We start from the raw sequence: 22,355 nt of genomic DNA, 5'->3' as shown, positions 1-22,355 counted from the left end.
CTAGCGACTAATCTCCAGTCTTCTGCAAGGGGCCAGCTTGGGTTTCTCCCTCTGCTTGAAGAGAACTTGCAGTGTCCCAAGCACCTGGAGTTAGCCACCCAGCAAAGGTCTTGGCATTACTCAGCCTCAGCTCCTCCAGTCAGTTAACAAACTGCCCCAGGGGAGATCTGAAACTCTGCAGTTCTGTTCCTGTTCTGTAACCACAGAAGGTGGCCTTGCTTGTGGGGAGTGAAAGAAAAGTTCAGGGGCACAACAAGGGTAGCATAAGGAAGTGAAAGAAACCCCACATTTCTCAAAAGACACTCAAAGGGGGTGTCCAGTTTTTAGATACTGATGGTAGAGAATAAACATAACGACAGAATGTGCCCTGCAGTTGCTTGAAACTGTCAAGCCATTCTCTTCAAGAATGCAGTCTGTCAGCTCAGCAGCCTAGGATTGGTGTCGATGTTTTCATGGCCTATCCAGCCTGATTTGCCTTGAGGTAACATTTTAGACAACTCTCAGGCAAATCTAGTTCTGGCCATTCCTCACACCTGTTGAAGCTTATCCTTCATATCCCCAGCCCTACCTACATGGTCTTGGCAAGCCAGGACATGAGGTCTTCCTCTTGAAAGCAAAAGCTTTGCTGAGACCTGAAGCCTAGTTTTTATGACGGGTGATATAGCTGAGCATTTACCAAGGCCTACACTCTGTCAGAGGGCCCACTGCCAATAGCCCTGGATGTGTTGCTGCTACTCCTTTATTGTCACCTGCTTGCTCACCAGCCTTCTCCCTCTGGCCCAGAGAAGGTGAACATGCAAATGACAGCAGTAATGGGGCCAAGGACGAGCTGCCACCACCTGATTGTTCGCCGGCTCTTTGTCTGGCAAATCAGTGCAGGGGTTGTAGTGATGGGGAGGAGCTGGCAATTCAATGCCTGTGAGGAAGAAGGGGCACCATTGAGGGAGTCTTGCCCGAGAGAGCTAGGGAGGGCACTGTTCATGGGATCTCCACAGCAACTACCCCTTTCTCTCAACTTCTGCAGCTAAGAGCAGACACAACCGAAGCTCTTCTGAAAGTAGGAGTTTATTTCTGTTGTAGTATCCTTAATCTAATAAAAACCATAGTAATCGGGGTTTGCCCCCCAAAAGAAATAAAATGTTTTGAAGCTGGCAGGCATGTCACAAAACTACAGGTGAGTGGATCAGGGAGAGAGAAAGAGCTCACAAAAGGATGCCACATGTTGCTGTAAAATTCAAAAGAGAAGGTGACATTCTTGCGGTAAAAGTTACTGAAGGAATTTATAAAAGTGGTAACATCATTAGGGAAAGGGGAAGGCAAAGTCTCCCACTCCATCCCCTCCACCAAAAAAGAAATTAAAATGCAGCTGGCTGATGGAGACTGTAGGGTGATACCAGCTCATTACTTGAGAGTGGATGGGGAATATTAACCATTTATACAGTTTCCATTCTACCCATTTCAACCATCACTTCAACAGATAGCATGCTTCAACCGTTGTTCCCACGTCTTCATGTCTTCCACCTGAAGGAAACAGCCCCTGAAATAATCTGAAGCAACACTTGAATAGTCTGTGTTTGTTTTTTAAGTTGTTTCCTTCAGCTGAATGAGGTGTCTTACACCAGCTCTTTGGGAATTGGCACCTGTGCAGGAAGAGCAATAAGAAATGTGAATAGTTGAAAAAAAAAAATGACTTTCCTCAGTCTCTTCCAAATGATACAAAATAGTATCTGCAAAAAAAATCCCAACAAAATTATAACGGAAATTCAAAACTGTAAAAACAGTTCCTCAGTTCTCATTATTTGTCATCCCTGAGGATGACAACCAGATCCTAAACATATTACTTAGGTGATCCATCAATTTCAGCAGAACGTTCCATGTAAATTTATTATCAGGTTTTATTCAGTATACACAGTTGTCCAGTATGTATCATATATGTGGAGTAAAAAAAAAAAAAACACCAACTGGCCAAGACATTGTTAAATTTGTTGTTAAAGTTCCACATCTTTTGTGCTTCCAGTTTTGCATTGTACTACAGGTGCTGCCAGATAAACAGATGAGTCTCAGGGGTCAGCAACTTGTGGCTCTCCAGATGTTTTGACCTACAACTCCCATCAACCCCTGCTAGCATAGCCAATTGTAAGGGATCATGGGAGTTGTAGGCCAAAACATCTGGAGGGCCACAAGCTGCCCACCAGTGCAATAAACTTAAGAGAATACAGGCACTGGAGGGGATGACTGTGCTGGCTGTTGTATTTCAAGAGCCTTGAGGCTGGATGACAATCAGTGCCAGGCCTGTGTCTACTTTATTCCCCCCCACACACTAGAATTCTATCTGAATCTCTCCAAGATTTCTTTCTGTTGCTCTATTTATAAAGGCTTTGGTGATTGCGTGTAGGCTAGGTCCTTCTCCCAGTGGTTTGATGGGGCCTTCTCTTTATATAACAATGTGTATAACTTCAGTTTCTTCAAAATGTGGTGAGCCAGCCAGACTGTGTTTGGGGGCCCTTCTGTTCATTCTGCTGCATGGACTTCCGCCCGAAAGCCCTGCCTTGACAGCACCGCTGCCTTCCATTTACTGAGGTGTGCAGAAGACCACTAGCTTCATCTAGAACGCCTACCTGGTGTTATGGGCTGTTCTGACTTATGGGAATGAACACATTTCTAAATATACAATTAATTTCCACTGACTTCCATATCTTGGTAAAAAGAGGAGCCAAGCACAAACTATTTCTGTACTCCTTTTGAGCAATATTTGAAGTTGTGTGCACTCTTCTCATTTCCTTAGGAATTAATTAATTGAATAAGAACATACCATAAGAATTATTTTGCTGGGTCAAACTAGTCTAGCATTTTGTCTCAAGTGGTGGCCAACCAGATCGTCTGGTGAAGGTCATATACAAGCCAAAACTAACATAGTCATCCCATGTTTGTCCCTACCCTCTTGCAGTCAAAGGCATATTGTCCTTCAATATGGAGGCTCTAGTTTAGCTCTCATGGCTAATTGCTCAACCCCCTGGGATCACAATCTAACACAGGGTTAAGAGCACTCAAGCCTGATTGTGCCTAATTCCGTGTTGCAATGTGACAAGGACTTCATCTTAATTTCACCAGGCATTTCATCTGTAATCTGTTGCTCTAATTATTAACTTCACTGCTGGCTTTTAAATATTTTTAATGTTTTAAAATGTTGATATTTTCATTGTATTTATTGTTGTGGTTGTTATTTTATTGTTGTTTTTAATGATTGTAAACCACCCTGAGGGTTGGTATATAATTTAATAAATAAATAATGTTTTTAAAATAATTATCTAGGACACTGATAATTGCCACATTTTATGGTAATGGGCTGCATAAGTTAATTATATGTTGCATGGAGAATTACTACCTTGGGTGGTTGGGGGTGTCTCAAACCTACAGATAATCATTTTAATTATTTATTTCATTTCTATTCCACCTGATAGCCAAAGCCCTCTGGGCAGTTCACAAAAATGAAAACCACAAGGTACAGCATAAAACAATATAAAATATGAAAGCTTGAAACTACAGTATAAAAGTACAACCAGAATAAAATCTAGCAGCAATGCAGAGATTTAAAATACAGATTTAAAACAGCGGAGCTAAAAGACTACAGTATTAAAATGCAGGGAAAATAAAAAGGTCTTCACCTGGTTCTGAAAGGAGTACAATGTAGGCACCAGGCAAACCTCTCCAGGGAGCTCATTCCACAGCCGGGGTGCCACAGCAGAAATTGCCCCCTTCCTGGTAGCCACCGGCCTCACTTCCTTTGGCAGGGGCTCCCAGAGAAGGACCCCTGAAGATGATTTTATGGTCCAGGCGGGTACATATGGGAGGAGGCGATCCTTCAGATAACCTGGCCCCAGGCAGTTTAGGCCTTTGAATGTTAATACCAGCACTTTGAATTGGGCTCGGAAATGGACTGACAGCCAGTGCAGCTGGAAAAGTACTGGGGTAATGTGATCTCATTGGTCAGTCCCTGCTAACAATCTTGCTGCCCTGTTTTGGACCAGCTGAAGATTCCGGGCTGTTTTCAAAAGCAGCCCCATGTATAACGCATTGCAGTAGTCCAGACAAGAGGTTATCAGAACATGGATAACTAGCTAGGCTATCTCTGCCCAGGTAAAGGCATTTTCTAGGGCTTGATCCAGTCAGCCATTGCATTCTTCCCATCACTACCACCCTACCCATGTTGCTCCATGTCTGGGAGCTCTGGTTGTGCTGATAGCCCTACTTTCATCACTGCTGACTGTGAAGATGGGTTTGGGCTCAGTGTGGGAAATGGATGAGCTAAAATACTGGGATCTGACCTATCCTCTCCCTGCCCTACCAGCCAACTCTACCAACTTTAAAAGCTCCTTATAGAAATATCCTGAAATTGACAAGGGGGATATGTTTAGAGATGGTCCCACTGTGGCATTCTATAGTTGGAGTTGGAGTTGACTCCAATTTTTATATTGTCACTTTTCTGGACAGAGAACTATCTCTGGTTTCTTAATGAAGGGAACTGCCAGTGTATATTGAGTGACTTTCAACCTTGGAAAATTATTTCTGCACTACTGAGGAAGACATAATTAAACATAACTACCATGGGTGACCTCAGTGATTAACAGGTGCAACACATTGGACTTGACCCAAGTGAAAACATCTGTGGCATGCAAAGTGTCCTAAGGGTAGAGATCTAACGCAGAGCAGCTTGCTCAGTAGGCGGCAGCCCAGCTGTGTAATTGAGAGGAGGGGGGAATTTGTCCGAAAATGTACCCCACATCTTGCAATGCTCTCAGTGGCTGACATTGGATATGCCCCACCCAGGGTCAGAAGGATCTTTTTAAAAAAGAAAAATCTAGTTGCCACGAAGCAACTAGAGAAGGAAAGATAAAAATAATTAAGGGGCAACCCTATCAGGTTGACACCCTCTAGACGGAAACCTCTGATCTCAGAGGCTTCCGAGTACCCTCTGCTCCTCCTCCTCGGTATCACTGCCTGGTCACCTGCCCCCTCTAAGCAAGTGAGCAGTGACAGGAGCAAGGAGAAGGAACAACAGCCTCCCCTCGCCCCCTTAAGCAGGGGGCTGGACTCGATGGTCTTCTAGGCCCCTTCCAACCCTACTATTCTATGATTCTATGATCTTGTATTGTGATGTGTATTTTCTGTGAACTGCCCAGAGAGCTTCAGCTATTGGGAGGTATAGAAATGAAATAAATAAAAATACAATCTCTCCAGAGGTCTTTCTGACTCCTGTTAGCTTTAGCTAGAGATGCCAGGGACCAAACCCATCTCCAAACAGGCCTCCCAATCTTCTGTAAAGGCTTTTAGGGGGGCACTAGTGGTTCCAGGGTGGAGAAGGGTATTGGAAGCTTTCCTTCCATTCGCTACTAAGATAAGCCAGTGTCTCCAAAACACACAGTAGCTGCAATTCCCAAATAATTTGATTTTGGATAAAATAATAGCCTAAGATGGGCCTACTGATATTGCAGTATTTCCCTACTTCCTTCTATCACCCCATCATTTGTACTTACCGGTTTAAGATAAGCTACATTGCTCTGACGAATATCTTTAAGTAGCTTATCCCTTGGAGTTATTTCCACCAGAGGAGGTGGCCGCCTTCTTGGAATAGGTTTTAGTGTCTTGATCACATCTTTGAGATTGGTTTTTTCAGCTGGCTCCACATATTCTTTTATACTGGGTTTGCGCTGGGTTCTCTTGAGTTTCACTATTTTAAAGGAGGGAGTGTTACCACTGCTTTCATTTTCGGGGTCTGGTTTTCTTGCAGGTTCATTTTTTCTGCTAAGAGATGGAGCTTTGGGGACCGGTGGCATTGGAGGTTGCATTGGAGGAGGTATCATTGAAGCAGGCACTGGTCCCCCTAGCAATTCCCACATCCCAGGAGGCAACCCGAGACCATTCTCTAACATGGCTATTAGTTCCCTCTGCTGTTTTAACTGTTGCTGCTTTTGCTCCTCTATCCTTTTCTGCCTCTGTTTATCGAGGTTTCTGCTGAGCAGATTGGTAACCACCATTCTGGGACCTGGAAGTTCAAAGTGATAGCCTATCTTAAGTAATGTAGGGTTAGCTTTTAGTAGCCTGGAAATCTCCATTTCTGCTTGGTGGCCCAACATACTCCTCTGGTTGTGAAAACGTAGCTCAGTCAGCTTCTCATTGTACTGGAGACACCTCATAATGGCAACAATTCCTTTACCTGAAATGAAATTGGAATCAATATTCAAAGTAGTGATGCTCCTGTTCTCACGTAGCATGTTGGCCAGGGCAAAAGCAACATTATCATCTGCCCCCACATTGGCTAAACTGAACGTTTTGATTTGCTTATTCTTTTTCATGGCATTAACAAAGTCCACCAGCATTTCCTTGGGGATGTTCTCAATGTTGTTCAAGTTGAGTTCTGTCATGTCTGGGTCATTCTTCCGGACTTTTCCCAAGCTCTCCTCTAAATTGGTTTGATTTCCTGAGGGCCTTGCACTTAATTTAATAAAACTGGTATCAAGAGCTAATTTTTTGGGAATATTTAACTTTGATATTTTCTTTTCATTATTTTCTTGTTTTTCACCTGATTCCATGTTTGATACCTTAGTTTCATGCTTGCTTCCACTATCCTCATCACCGTATGATTTCCTTGCTCCCAGATCTTCCTTAACCTTTTCATTCTCTTCCTCTTCTTCTTCTTCTTCTCCTTCTTCTTCTTCCTCCTCCTCCTCCTCTTCTTCCTCCTCCTCCTCCTCCTCTTCCTCTTCCTGTTCCTCTTCCTCCTCTTCTTCATTCTCTTTATAGTCCCTTACATCTCCATTTGTTTTCCCTGCAGTATTTTTTATTATTTGATTTTCATTGCTAATATCAGCAACATTTTCTTCAACCTTTTCTCCAGCGTCTCTCTACAGAAAACAGAACACTAAGAGCTGAAATAATTTAAAATAGTTTTGCCACATCCATTAAATAAAACCAATGAAGTTGAAAAAGCATTTAAATATGTTTTCCCATGATGTATGAACTGCTTTAAAAGGAAATACCATTCGACATTCCATTACTGCTATACAAGACGTTTCCTATTTAATATCTTATTGTATGCCAACAATTAAAATTGGTTTTCAAATATAGGTTAAATTATGCTATTCTACAGTACACATATTTACTTTTCATGGTCCAAAAGCTCTATGTTAACAAGAACTGAGTTCAGTTAACTTTGCCCAAATTTTACTCAATGGGAAAAAAGCATGTTATCTGTTATACTGCCATTATAGTTGCCCTTCATATGTAAAACATTGATGATAACTATTTGTCATTATATACATGGATTTCAAAATATTTTTTGTTATCAAGATCTGCTTTAGATGTGATAACAAGGATTTCCGATGATAATTTAAAAATTTGATGGGGCATAACCAAGTAGAGCAGGAGTCAGAGACAGACGCTATCATATTGCCTGGTTGACTGATTTCACATAGGGTCGAATCAGTGCCAAATCAGCCTCCCTTGAGTCCCAACATCCTGTGAAAGTTTAATTTATGCGAGCTGTCCTTTGGTCATTGCCTAATGGTATGCCGCTGGACCTATTTGAGATATATATGAAAGAGGTTATTTATTGGAATACAGAACAGTGTTAAGGACACCTGGAATGATGAGGCTGACAGCATAGTAAATGGGGAAAGGAGCTGCGGCAATATGAGCACATCTGCCTAAGAATGGTTCCTATTCAGTATCTTAGGTGTACATTCTCATTATTGGGAAAATTGACTAACATGGTCCCAGCTTGAGTATGGCTAGGTTGTGGGGATATACACATCCAATACTAGGGATAAAAACTGGAGAAAGGGTGGATTCAGCTCATGCTTCTCTGTCTTCCTACTGTTGCCCCTTCTTTAATTAATATGATTATACAGGAATATGCATATCATGAACCTTCAGGACAGTTTGCTCTTCGAACTGTAGAGTATGTTTCCAACCTGCACAGTCAGGATAGGGTGTTTACAAATGACAGTAAATAAAGAATAGAAAATGAGGTTCAATGGAGATGTTCTCAGTAGCCACCATCAACACAAAACTGTGCTGCTGCTTTTTTCCCTTTATTTAAAATATAAGAGTAAAGAACCCCAAATAATATTACTATTTGAATTAAATAAATACATATCAAAACCAGGGCCTGAAATTCTGTATGATAAAATTTTAATTCTCATCTCCATCTGAGGAATGCAGACCGTAGAGGCTCTTGGCCTGTTCTCAATAGAACCAGTTCCATAACAACTATTGAACAACTAGCATGTAGCTTCCATTATCCTATTTCTCACTCAGCAAAAGCTTCTGAGTTTTGAGCAGACCTTCTGGATGACAATTCTACTGATAACAAGTTTGAGTTGATGATTCACACATACATTTATATCCATCTGATATCTATCTCTCAGTGGAACATATAAACTACCTCTAGAATATGGTATTGCGTTCGGGGTTATCTCAGGGGATACGAAAACTCTATCTGGCATACTTTGTGTTGGATGGCTGTATCACACACATAAATCATAATATGAAGTTGTAGTATCTCAATAATAAGCAGATATGAATTCTCCCTTATGAGAGTCAGGCATGATCCTGTGCTTTGCTTCTTCCTTCTCCTCTTACCTAGGACTATTGCTGCTTTGTATGTTATGTTTGTAGCATAAGCACACAGTCTACTCTAAAGCAGTGGACTTTACTACGGCCCCCATAAGGCTGCCCTGATCCCTGCCACAGCCAACCAATTCCCGCTCCTCCATGATTTCCCTGTCACCTGTACACTCTACTCCCTTCACCAAAGATCCTCATACAGATTCTTTTCCTACTGCTGCTAGCAGCAAGGAAAGAGCAATCTATATCAGGATCACTGGTATGTGTGTGTGCATGAATGTCTATGTGTGTGTGTGTGTGCATGCGTGCATGTTGGCCCTTGACAACCAAGCCAGCATCATATGTAGTCCTCAGGGCCATAAAGTTTGCGTATCCCTGCTTTAAAGCCGTAATGCTTCAGGGACTCAAAAAGATATTTCAAAAGAAAACATATTTTCATATTTCATGAAAACATATTTCATGGTAGGGACCAGCCCTACCATGAGGCAAAGTGACACAGCTGCCTCAGGCAGCAGATGCTGAGGGGCACAGAACGGATAGAGCTGCATGTGCCACATGATGGTCCTGTCGCCAGTATCAAAACAAGATTCAGCTACTAGCTTGCTCAGCTTTTGAACATGGAATTGCAGGGGTGGGGGGCATCTTGTCCTTTGCCTCAGGCAGCAAAATGTTTGGGGCCAGCCCTCTTATCCCATGTAGTGTTTGAAATAGCCCCTAGAACAGTTTGCTAAGCCTGCTGTGAATTCAAAGATTATGTTAGATTAGATAAAATAAAATTAGATGAGATGAGAAGTTGTGTGTGCAAATCAATACCTAATTGTACTGAGTTTTGAAGGTGGTATTTTTTTCTTTTTCCATATTAGTAGCTGGAGGTCAGCTTGAGTGATTGTTATAATTATCAGTCCACTGAATTGAATTTAAACACTTTCCCTAAAGTTCATTTTAAAGCAGATTCATTTTTTTTCATTTTGATTTTGTTGGACCAGTACTGCTTCCCATTCAATTACATAAAGATAAATGTTTTGCTTTGCCTGCATTTGGAGGATGGAAGCCTGATCAGACAAGTCAGCACACACACATGCACACACAGACGTAAACTGCATTGGGTTCAGTAGAATTTATTCCCAGGTAAGTGTGTATAGGAGTAAATCTTATACTACAGTTATTTCCCGGGCCTGGTGATAGAGGGAGATATGCTACTGTAATGCTGGCAGAATAACCACTGCATCCAATGTGTGCTCAGCCTGGAAGGGGACATGAAAAGCACATAGCATAAAAAAGGCAGAGACACCCAGAGCTTCTCTGGAAACTCTGCCAGTGCCCACCAATCAGGGACTGTGCTGGCGATGACACCCACAATATGTCACCCACAAATGGAGGGAACTCACAACAACAGGAGCACATACACACAATATAAAAGATGTTGTCACAGCACCCCCGCTCCATCAGCCTCAATGGCACAGCCACCCCTGCTACTGCAAGTCACCATGTATCTCTCCCAGTAGGGGCTCGAATCCCCCGATGCCATTCACAATCACTGTTTTGGAGAATAACACAAAAAGGGAGGAAGGGAAAGTCACTGAATACAGCACCGACATAGCTCCCTGGGCAGGATGCCTGCAGGGACCATACACAGCTCTCCTGATACAAGGGTCCAAGACCCACCTAGGGAAAGAAATAGTTTTTTGTCAAGGCAGCACAGCCGGGATACACAACGACGGCAGACACAAACACACACACACTGACAGCAACAACTTCCAGTGGCACACATTTATCACAGGTCTGGAAGCAGGAGATTGGAGTTTAAACCACACCGGGGGAATGGGACAACATGCCCTGACTCACCTTGTACATGCCTGGAAAAACACATGTCACATCAGGGCAAAAGTGGGGGAGCTCTGAGGACTCAAACCCGTGCTGCAGACAACATAGAGCAGTTTCCTAATCACCTAGCCACAGTAGCAAGCAGCAGTCATTCACATCGCGGGGCATATGTCCAGTCAAGATCCAGTCATGAATGCCAGACACTCAGGAGCTGCAGGAGGAGCCTAAGCAGGAAGAGCAACTTGTTTTACACGTAGGGGAGTCCCAGGTTTGGAGCCAAGGTACAGTACAGCCAACACTAGGAAATGAGGGCATACTCAGGCACAGCTGAGCACAGGCCAAGCAGCCCTTTTGGCCCACATCTTCCCAGCAACCCACTTGACCAGTCCATCCCCCCCACTGCTATTTTGCCAAGTGGCATCCCAGCAGGACTCATGTCCCTATTCATCCTTTCCCACACCCCCAGCTGCCTGCCTGATACAGCCTGGCAGCAGCACTTGTGCAGCCTGAGAGGACTGCCTGTCCCCTCACAGTCCAGGAAACCTGAGTGAGCAAGAATGGAGGGGCCACTGCCTCTGAGCCAGGGCCAGCGTCAAGGATAGGTATAACTGGGCACCTGCCAAGGGCCCACATCATAGGAGGGGCCCACTGACAAGAGCCCCCTAGGCTTGCTCTTCCTCTTCAGCATTGCGACGACCTTGCTCACCGGCCTCTTGCTTTGGCCCAGTGGTGGTGAGAGCAGTAGTTGCCACTGCCTACTTGCTCAGTGACGCTCTGCCTGTCAAGCAAGCAAGTGGCAGCAATGATGGACAATAGGAAGAGGAGCAATACCAGCTAGCAATGGTGGTGAGAAGGTAGACTCACTGAGAGAGGGGACCCATTGAGGGTGTCCTGCCCAAGGGCCCTCAAGGGCCCTAGAGTTGGCACTGCTCTGAGCCCATCAAGCTCCCAGCCCGACCTGCTCAGAGTCCCATTCTGAGGCTAGATGAATCCAGATCATACTAAGGTGTGTGTGTGCATGTGCGTGTGCGCGCACATGCATGGGATCCCTATCGATCAATCCCTGCAAACCAAGAAACAATACATACAGCACAGTTATAGCCTTTATTGATCAGCAGTGTTGATGGAGGAATGCTGAGTGTCAGCTGGAAAAGAAAAACAGAAAACCTAGGATGGGGGTAGAATGGAGTATTCTGGAGGAGGGCATGGCTGGCTGGAACCCTGCATAGGAGCAATCTTGCTCGGGGTGAGTATATACTGCAACATTTTGTTGCAGCAGGTCCGACTTGTCTGTTTGAAAAATAATTTAATGATAGAATTTGATCCATTCTTTTGGATTCATAAACTCATAATCCTGTTGATTATTGAGAGTAATTAAAGTAAACCTGTGAGCTTTAGGCAAGTCACCGTCGTTCAGGACAATAACGACTGGGCTGCTTTAATGAGTTATAAGAATTATTGAAATAATGTAGTTTAAATGCATTAGACATTCTGGAATGCTATATAAACACTAATCATTACCAGCAGAACGTAGTATTAGATTCTGATAGCAGTCACATTTCATGATAGTTTCACATTTAATTCAGGCCAGAATCCGGCACAGAGTGGCCAGATGCAAAATAGGACAATAGAGAGCTCCTGCACCTTCAAACAGTTGTGTAGAAGAGGGAATTTCAGCAGGTGTAACTTACATAAAAGGGCTTTGTCCTCTTTTACAGCACCCTAAACCCATGCCCTAATGTCAGACAAGGCTTTTATTGTGCAATCAGCTTGCTTCATTCGAGGAATTTTATTGTGGGGGGTGGGGGGAGCAGGGAGAGCATAGTTTCTATATGATGAAGTTTCCAGTTTGCATCCTTCCCGTGTTCTCCCATGGCTTCTTCCATCTTTTTTTCTTATCACAGGAAGTTAAGGAGGAAAAAGCGGAATAGCTGCACAATGTCTGTTGATGGATAGCAACAGGAGATGTCCATCTGGAAGCATCCACTGTGTAGTTGCTGTACCTTGTGCCCCATTCCACCATCGGCCCTTTTGCCCACCTTCCTTCCTTACCTGCTGTGAAATAAAAATAGAGGGTGCTTCCAAATGGAGAAGTCCAAGGACTAACAATGAAATGGCATTGTGCAGCTAGGCCATCTTTTCTTCCTTCATTGATTTTTTTCTGGTAAGAAAAATGTTCGAAGACACGGTGGGAAAACACAGGAGAGCTACAAATGGAAGATGTCATCTGGACACCCTACCCCATGGTACATTTTTGTGAATGAGGCAATGCGATTCCACAATATAAGCCTCATTTGGAAGCACCCATAGCCTTGCTGTCTGGATCAATCCAGAGGTACTGTCTTTGGGCAACACCAGCTAGGCATCTCATAGTCCAGAAAGGAGTAATATTATTTAGTTATTTAATTGTTTGTTTATTTGCTGCATTTTTATCTCACTTTTTGGACAATTGTCTCCCAAAGCAGATCACATCAATAAATGAGAGAGAGAGAGAGAGAGAGTCCCTGCTATCAGGCTTACACTAAAATGACAAGACACAAAATGGAAGGGAAAAGATAAAGGAGGGAGAACCGTCTTTTAAGGCCAGAACAAGGTGGTGAGCTATAAGCAGCCATTTAAAGGCACTTTGGCCCCGTCTGATCTTCCTGTGCTGGTATTCTTGCTTGAATTGCAATTTGTGGAATAAAATAATGCAAAATCCAATCTCTTGGTAGAGTCATGAATCCCATTATGCATTATTTCAAGAATCCCCTCAAATGAGAGCTGAGTGTGAACTGAATCTGTCTCTGTCCCAAATATTAGGGTTGTTCAAATACAGGAGCATATTTCTGCGGCTAAGTTGCTCTAGAATTTATTCTTAAGTCTGCTGGAACTCACAAAGGAGCTACCAATCACATTTCTACTAAGCACTGTGATATATTTAGTGGCTGTGTGTACACAACACATTTGTAGCTACAAAACATTGGAAGCATCTCTGAACACAATCCCTGAATACCTTTGGAACGTTCTTCTATGTCACCATGACCACCGCTACCACTTTTTCACTAGGACTATCCTGCAGCTAGTCCGAGTCTCCCATTTTGCCACAGGTCCCTGTTAATTTTCCCCATACCAATCTTCTGGCTGTAATACACACTTCTCTCCTCTACAGTATGCCCTTTCCCCCCAGAATGCATTGCCTGATTCAAGAAATGACTTTTTTTTTTTTTAACTCCCATCACAATCTTCTCTTTTGCCTCTGCATAGAGGTGGACATTAAACACGCCTTACAGAATACTATAACAGTACAGAGGTGTGGGGATTTTTTAAAACACCGTATCACACGACTGAGCTGCAAGGACACTAAAGCTGGGATAAACTTTTAATGTTTAAAATACCACTCCATATTTTGCTAGTAGTTCTAACATACCAGAATCCATATTAGATCCATCCCAGGTTATACCTAAGGTTCAGGGTCTGAACCAGCTGACCTGCCAGCCAAGAAAGATTCTGGTAGGCCTCACCCTATATAGCTATTTCTGCTAAAGTCGGGTTTAGCAAAGCCAGGCTTTGCCTTAAATGCTTTCTCTGGCTTTTCTTAGGAGTCCAAAGAACCATATGAGTACTGTACTGATATGTTTACAGCAAAATCCTTTGTAGGCTAATCGGAGCAGGTAGTTACAGATAGCAGCAGTTTTGAGCAATTATTAAGATTTAGTCAAATTCCATGGGTAAAACATTTAAGCATTTTATCAGTTTCAACGAGATCTGCCAAGGGCAGAGCTGTGAAATCTTAACTGCAGTTTTTGCTATTTTTCTTTCTTGTCACATATTTACTTAGATCTGCTATATCTAAGCAGGACAGGGCAGGGCAGTAAAGGGAGAGATAAGCCTCCTTTGCCTCTTGCCTCACTCCTATCTTTGTGCCTTTTGTCCTGTTTCTTCCTATGCCTTGTACACAAGATTCCCCCTCTCTGTACATCAAGTCACTTCCCTGTCCTCCAGAGTTTTCCCAAACCAGTACACATTCATCTTGCCTACAGTACCTCCAGTGATGTCTTACTCTTTCTATCCCATCCACACTGTGACTCAGTTCCCAGCGCCTGGCTTCTGTGTCTTATCCTCAACCTGTCTGTCCATGTGAGCCTTCTGAAAAGGGACTGCATCACCCCTCTACAGTGACAGTCTTGCCTTTCTCTAAAGCAGTGCATTTCTAGATAATAATAGGAAAACAAGTACCCTTGATCTCTGGGGTTTGTGCATGTGTGTGTTCATCACACTATTTCCAATGCTTGCCTCAGATAGTGGGCTTTGTCTTCCTTATACTGCACACCTGTACTGCACAGGAGAAGGCAAAGCGAAGACACAGCAGCGTGCATTGCTCTTATGGGGCTATTTCTTGGTTGAACTGGGTCCCAGCACTGGTGCAAGAGCATCATTTTTGTTCTCAGGCTTAATCCTATGAGGTTCAGTGATTCCTTGGGACAGGGTCATAAGACCACAATTAAAAACTTACATTAAAGCCATATCTAGCTGGAATCCAACAATCTGTGAGAGTACCTTATACAAACTGAGGCATGGTCCAGGTGCTACCAAGTAGTAAGGTAAACTTGGCTAGATTATGGAACAGGGCCTTTTTGGTGGGCCTCGTTGTTGTTGTTGATGTTGTTGTTGTTGTTATTTATTACATTTCTATTAGTTATGGAAGAAGATCTATCTGAGCCTGTCTCTGTCTGTAAATGCTTGCAAAACAGCTCTTCCCCAAAAGGCTTTTTGCATGTTTTAATTAATCTAGCAATGATGTGGATGTTACTCTTAAGTATGATATATTTGTTCTCATGTCAATGTGTTGGATTGGATTTTTTTTTTCATTTTAAAAATTGTTTCACAATAATAGTTTTTACTTTCTTAACAGGTAACTGACTCTAGATGAGATAAAGTACGATAAACTCTGTAACAAGTAAAGTGTAATGTATTCTGGAGTGTTCCCCACTGAAGTAAATAGTATAATAACCAGATTGAGACTGTAGACCTTGTCCATAAAGTTGTCTTAAACACAATATGGCAGTTTGTAATATTACTGTGTTCTCTTTTACTATGTGCAAGAAACTGACTACTTACAAGTCTATTTTAAGCTATAAATATCTACTTGGAAGTAAGCCCCATTATTTCAATGGGACTTATTCCTAAGTAATTGTAAATACGATTGCAGCCTTAGATGTCAGGAGAGTACAATGTTTACAATGTTAAAACATGAAATAGCAGATGTGTGCAAAATATTTGCATTTCCTGATTCTTACCTCCGATGGTAAAAGAGTGACTGGAACCCTTTCATCCTCATGCATACGTCTGGATGCCTTCTGCCAGTACAGGTAGTCAACAAGGGATCTGTGATCGAAGTTTCCTGTTGGGGTTTTTTCAGTCTGATCTCTCTGTATCATTCCAACTGGCACTTGGGGGTCTGGAGCCATCACTTCCATTTCACACTGTAGTTCCTTCAGTTCTTCAGGGGACAGGTTTGCCAAGATTTCATCTTCATCCATCTCCTCAAAGCAGGTTTCTTCTTGGTCAGAGTTTTGGCTGAACTCAGACATGTTCTTTATTGATTAAAACAACAACAGAAGTGCTTACAGGAAAATTAAAAACAACCAGAACCGGTGAAAGTTATGCTATTTCTTCTTCAGCCCTAAGAAATCCTCTGTGTTGCTATGAGGGTTTTATTGGAAATTGTGGGACAACTCGATCTTAGGAGATGTTTGTGTAAGAGTGAGCGGGGACTGAAGCATATGGTAAATCTATATTAAGCAGCGCTTGGCTGGAGGAAGAGAATTTATGGAGGTGCTGCCATATTCTGTTTTGAGCAGCTTGTGTCAGCTGTGTAAGCTCTTCTGACATTTCAGTGCAGCTGCTGCACAGCTCTGCAGCATCTTCATGGTAATTTTCAAGAGGATTCCCTTAGGGATATGAGTCCTAATGGCTCATGATTTATACAAAATATTTAAATTTAGGGAAATGAATGCTACTCCCTATTGCCTGTGCATGAATGAACTCCACACCTCTTACGTCCAGTTCAAACACTCAAACTTTGTGCTGATGTCTTTAATCACCAGTCATTTCTGCATGTAGGTTTTACCAGCCTTTGGGAAATGATCGATTTATGAGAGCTAGTTTAAATTTATTTATTTGTTACATTTCTATACCACTTAATAGCCAAAGTTTGGCAAATATCACTATATTGTCACTAGTACTAAGAAATGCCTTTTGGAAAGTGCTTTGTAGAGCCACTGACATTTTGTATTAACAAACTAAAGGAAACATTTATTTATTTATTATTTCATTCCTATACTGCCCAATAGCCGAAGCTCTCTTCACATCATCCAACAATCAGTAAAACAGCTGTTCTTTTAAGACAAAATTATTAATCAAAGGAAATTAAAATTGGAATTGTTAACTTGGCCTGAAAACCCAAAGTTCAACCTTTAGAAGAAGACTGATAATTACCCATTGGGTTTATCCCATAAATCAGCCTTTCCCAACCTACTGCGCTCTAGTCCTGTTGGACTACAACTCCTGTCTCTGGAGAAAGCTGTGTCATTGGTCACTGATAGTTACCAGGGCCCCATCTACATGGGGCTTTTACTCCAGTTCTACTCCACCCCCAAATCGGTATTGTCAGATGACACACACTGGACTCTGTAGCTAGCCCAGCATTTCTTGCCCTAAATCCGTTTTTTTCCCCCAAACTCATTTTGTGTCGAATTTTCCTGTCACAGCAGCTTCAGTGCTGTTCAGAAGTCCATGTGACCTCAGCTGGCTTTGGCGTGGGCTGGTGGAAGCGGTGCTGATTGGCGGAAGGGAAAGTAGCGTGGTATGGGGGCATGGAGAGAGCACAAGGATAAACATGTCTACCTGGAAGTAACTCATTGCCTTCAGTTCCACTTTGCTGCGTACAGGAGCAGCCCTGCTACTTTGAAACTGCACTGTTGTGAACATGGGCTCAGTTGCTGCCTCTCACTTTAAATAGTCATTGGGCTTGGGAGTGGGGCGGGGGGAGCCAGCCGTGCCATTTTAAAACTGTGCAACTATGAAGGAGCACAGCTGAGAAACGGTGGATGCCTGTTGTTTTGAAGCTGCGCAGCTAAGGAAGGGTGGATGCCAGGGCGGGTGATTTTCATGAACATGTACTCAGAAGCACTTCATTGAGCCTGTTTGTTGGCGGGGGAGCCTGTTTATTGGGCAGTTAATATACATCAAAGACAAGGTGCTAGTCATTCCCCCTCCTCGCCAGCTCTGCGCTCTCTGCTCTCAGCACCTCTTGCACTCCCGCTCATTCTACTCAGTCTCCGGGTGGTGGTGGCTGCCTGCTTCCTGCTGCCTCATAAATGTGTGTGGGGGGTGGGGGTATGTGGGGCTTGTCATGAATGTCTACTCATAAGCAAGTCCTCCACTGCACTTCATTGAACACACGAGGGAGGGGGAGCAAGCCTCCGCTCATCGGCTGCCCTGCCCCTATGCAATTGCTGATGTTCATTTCTACTTGTGGCAGGACTTGCCCACTCCACCCCAACTAATGTGGCTTCAGTTCCCGTATACACTGCAAAAGCGGAGGAATACAGTGTGTACTGTGGAAAGAGCTAATTCGATTCTTTGAAAATGTGGATTTTGTCCAAATTGCTTCACAAAGCGTTTCCGTTTAGATTGGCCCCAGGCTGGGGAAGGCTGCCATAAATCATTTATACTTACTCACAGTTGCAAAACTGATTTTTGCTTTAAAATGGAAATGTTCCATAATAGTGACGAAAACACAGTGCATGGAAAAATATGGAGCCTGTCTGCAAATTAAAGTAGCCACTCCACCACTGCCCTATTCCTTCATCCATTGCATGAATGTACGCAAATTTCTTAAAAATGTAAATAAGAGCTTTGGAAGGCCTTGAGCAGAGGGCAAAAAGAAGTTTCCCTCCTGAAGCAAATAACGTGCAGGGCTTGTCAGGACCAGGGCGGAAGAGAGAGAGGGTTAAAATCTCCCTCTCCATACCCTGTGGTCCCAGATTTGGGCTTTGTAACTTAGCTCTTCTATGAAGCCTTTGCTTTAATCCCTTTGCCGTCACCCCCAGCTGAAATAAAGCTTAAGCACATGTATCTGCATTTGCTACATTTATCCCTTATTTCCTCTATCTCCCTCCCTTTTGTTGTCCACCCCCCTCAACTCTATATTGAAAATGCCTTGGGGCAGGATCTTGTCTTTTGTTTATATTACACGTGTATATCAAGGATGCTTTAAAAATAATAAATAACATATACAGTTTGTAGACTCCCATGACCTTCCCTAGTATTGTTGATATTTATTATGTGCATTTTGTATGAAAGCACTCTGATAAACTATTTAACAATATTTATGAATCACTTATATTAGAAAAAAACCTAAGCGATGTACAAAAACAAGTATTCATACAGAGGTCAAGATCACCTTCCTGAGAATGCCTGTTTGAAAACATATGATTTTCAGTAGGTGTTGGTAACCCAAGGGGTGTCTTCACGAGCGATTTACTGTGAGGTTGCTGCGTTCAGAGGTTGTTTGGGGCACCATCTTGCTACCACCCCGGAGTTTCATGCTGAAAAGCTGGTTCTTTTGAGACTACTTTTAGTCCAATTGTTTTCCTTAATTCACCTTGTGTGCGCTTCTGTTGTGGTGTGTACCACCCTCTGCATTTACTCCAGCATGATTTCCCTGCCCAGGGGTGTGTCTTTCACCTGCCCGTGACCTCACTGACCCCGGTCACGGGCTGTTTCCCCAATGTTTTCCCGCCCGTGTTTCCCCAATGTTTCCACCATTTCAAGGCTAGCCATCAGAGTTCTGAGCTACCTTATGGCATTTACTTCCCCTTGTCTACCACTAAACTCTGGTGGCCATCCCTGCAACGTATAGGTGTTCTCTGTGCAGCCTCTACTTTTTTTTTTTCAGTAATGCATTAAGGCGAAATAGCGCTTTTGTCCAGCAAACGTACACCCCCTATCTCACCCCTATCAATTGCGCGATTGTGAGATAGGGGCTATAGGACTTGCTGGTAAATGCGAGATAATGAAATGGGGAGGGAAAGAAATAAAAACAAATTTGCGGAATCGAGCATGGGTTGGGGAGGCAGGTACATCCTCAGAAGTATCTCCCATTGTGGTCAATTAGGCTTGTTCCCTAAATACCGATGCTGTGTTTCTTTACTATTTGTTGCTGTAAGAAAGTAATTATCATAGAATCATAGAATAGTAGGGTTGGAAGGGGCCTAGAAGACCATCGAGTCCAACCCCCTGCTTAGTGCAGGAATCCAAGTCAGAGTATCCCTGACAGATGGCCGTCCAGCCTCATCTTGAATGCCTCCAGTGTGGGAGAGCCCACCACCTCCCTAGGTCATTGGTTCCATTGCCATATTCCATCCTTCTAAAAGTGTGGTGCCCAGAACTGGATGCAGTACTCCAGATGAGGCCTAACCAGTGCTGAGTAGAGAGGAACTAGTACTTCCCGGGATTTGGAAGCTATGCTTCTATTAACGCAGCCCAAAATAGCATTTGCCTTTTTTGCAGCCACATCCCATTGTTGGCTCATATTCAGCTTGTGATCGACAACAATTCCAAGATCCTTCTCGCCTGTAGTGTTGTTGCGCCAAGTATCCCCCATCTTGTCACTGTGCATTTGGTTTCTTTTTCCTAGGTGTAGAACTTGGCATTTATCCCTATTACATTTCATTCTGTTGTTTTCTGCCCGGTGCTTCAGTCTATCAAGATCACTTTGAATTTTGAGCGGCCCCTGCCAGTTTGATGATGTTCACTCCAACACCCCACCCCACTGGAAGTATGTTCCTATGAAGTGACTTAGAATGGTGCGGTGCACTCAATCGTGGAGCCCTGCATGGACCAAAGCCAGTTCCTTGAAAAATCTGGGTAATCCACCATTCGCATTATCATGGAGACACCCCCCCAGAAGGGTTGGCACCTGTGTAATTGGTAGGGAGTTCCAGAGGGTGGGTGCTATAACACCAGAGACTCTGTTCCAGCCATTACGGACTGAATCTCCGAAATCTTGGGTACCACCAGGAGGGTATCTCCTGAAGATGCAGCACCCAGGCAGGTTGGTATCTGGCGATCTCTTACATATCCTGGTCTTGAGTTGTTTAAGGTTTTGTAAACAAGCACCGAAACCGTAAACCTGGCCTGGCAGCATATAGACAGCCAGTGTAGTGCAGTTCCAGAAGCACAGGTATAATATGCTACCAATAAGCCACTCTCGTTACCATTCTGCACCAACTGCAGCTTCTGAAACAAAGGGCAGCCCCATGTAAAGTGCATTGTAATAATTCAGTTTTGCGGTTAAATCTTTGTTTTCGAATTATAATTTAATTTGTTTGTAATCATTCTAATTCCATAAGAATTATACATTATAGCCTGATCCTCGGATTCATTTCCAGTGGGACAAAACTACCACAAGGTAATCTCTGTTCATCATTTTCACGGGTGACATCTCCTCTAAATGTGCTGCCATGTGTTGCAAAATGAAGTCTGGAGAAAAAATGAAAGATGAAGACATTTAAGTTTACTTCAAATCTTGTGACTTCTGAGTGGGTACACTCAGAAGATGGCCCAGTTTGCATGTAACAACAAAACCCATGAGTTGTTTAAACTGTGAGCATGCAAGCACACTGTCTCCCGCACTCACTACTTCCACTTTGAATCAACTTTCATCAATAACCCAGGAACTCCCCATTCCTAGGTTGTTCAATACAACGTCCGAAGGGCTGATAACCCAGACTTCGAGCTCAAGGTTTGTTGTTAGGTTAAAACTCTGAGTTGTTTGTCCCTCAACAACCCAGAGTTCTGGGTTTGGACATTGTTGTTTACAAAAGCTGATTCAAAGCAGAATTGGCCAGCAGGTGGGAGGTAGCCATATGGCCGTGCCAATTCCTGGGTGGTTTAAACCAGGAGCTGCCATTCTGTGCAAACCAGGTTGAAATGTTTATCATGCCAATATTATGATAAAGTATCTTTCTAGATTGCGAAGAGAAAACTCCCTGGAAAAGACCCTGATGCTGGGAAAGACTGAAGGCCAAAGGAGAAGGGGACGGCAGAGGATGAGATGGCTAGATAGCATCACCGATGCAATGAATATGAACTTGAGCACGCTCCGGGAGAGAGCACAGGACAGGAAGGCCTGGCGTGCTATGGTCCATGGGGTCACGAAGAGTCGGACACGACTGAACGACTGAACAACAACAACAATCTTTCTAGATAATTTGAGATGGGGGTATGGCGCTTAATTTCTAGAAAACAAAATACCAAAGCTCAGGTCTGTCTGTAAGCAGTACTCTCTGATTTGGAATTGCTTCCACTAACCACAGATGTGTGAAGACTCTAGGGCTCTTCGGCCATTTGGAACTATGTATAGTCAAATGGACAAGAGAAGCAGGGTCACATCAACTGTCCCCACTACTCACATCCACACAGTAACTCGCTTTGTACATTGATCAAGATATAGAAGTTGGAGATGGAGACAGTGCGCATGACCCCACTTCTGCTTCCATGTGTTGATTCTACACAGCCTGAAAACTCTCCACTTAAGAGTGTGGAATATTATCATCATCATCATCATCATCATCAAAATCATCAATTAATATTTCAATATTGCCCAATAGCTAAAGTTCTCTGAATGGTTCACAAAAATTAAAAACCCCAAATACAACATGATAAAACAGAATATACAAGTTTAAAACAGAATAAAATCAGAATAAAAGCCAGCAGCAGGGAAAGATCTAAAAACACCACCACCACCACCACCACCACCACCACACATTTAAAAACAAAACTGAACAACTAAAATGCCTGGGAAAATGAAAAGGTTGTCGCCTGGGGCCAAAAAGACCACAGTGTAGGCACCAGAT

At 43.2% G+C, this 22,355-nt stretch overlaps 1 protein-coding gene across 1 annotated transcript; it reads right to left on the bottom strand.

Annotated features, from left to right (window-relative positions):
- Positions 1-1,456: 1,456 nt before the first annotated feature.
- On the bottom strand, positions 1,457-16,022 carry LMOD3 (leiomodin 3). Its single transcript, XM_084840426.1, has 3 exons — positions 15,729-16,022; positions 5,535-6,902; positions 1,457-1,640 (listed from the first exon to the last, which is right to left on the bottom strand). Exons 1-3 carry the CDS (start codon positions 16,020-16,022, stop codon positions 1,614-1,616), a joined length of 1,689 nt encoding a protein of 562 aa, XP_084696552.1. The 3' UTR covers positions 1,457-1,613.
- Positions 16,023-22,355: the final 6,333 nt, after the last annotated feature.

This window comes from Heloderma suspectum, chromosome 2 (assembly GCF_057233095.1).
Source record: "Heloderma suspectum isolate Gila_16-S chromosome 2, 16-S_ref, whole genome shotgun sequence".
Lineage (NCBI taxonomy): Eukaryota > Metazoa > Chordata > Lepidosauria > Squamata > Helodermatidae > Heloderma > Heloderma suspectum.
This window is presented reverse-complemented; position numbering and strand designations above follow the sequence as displayed.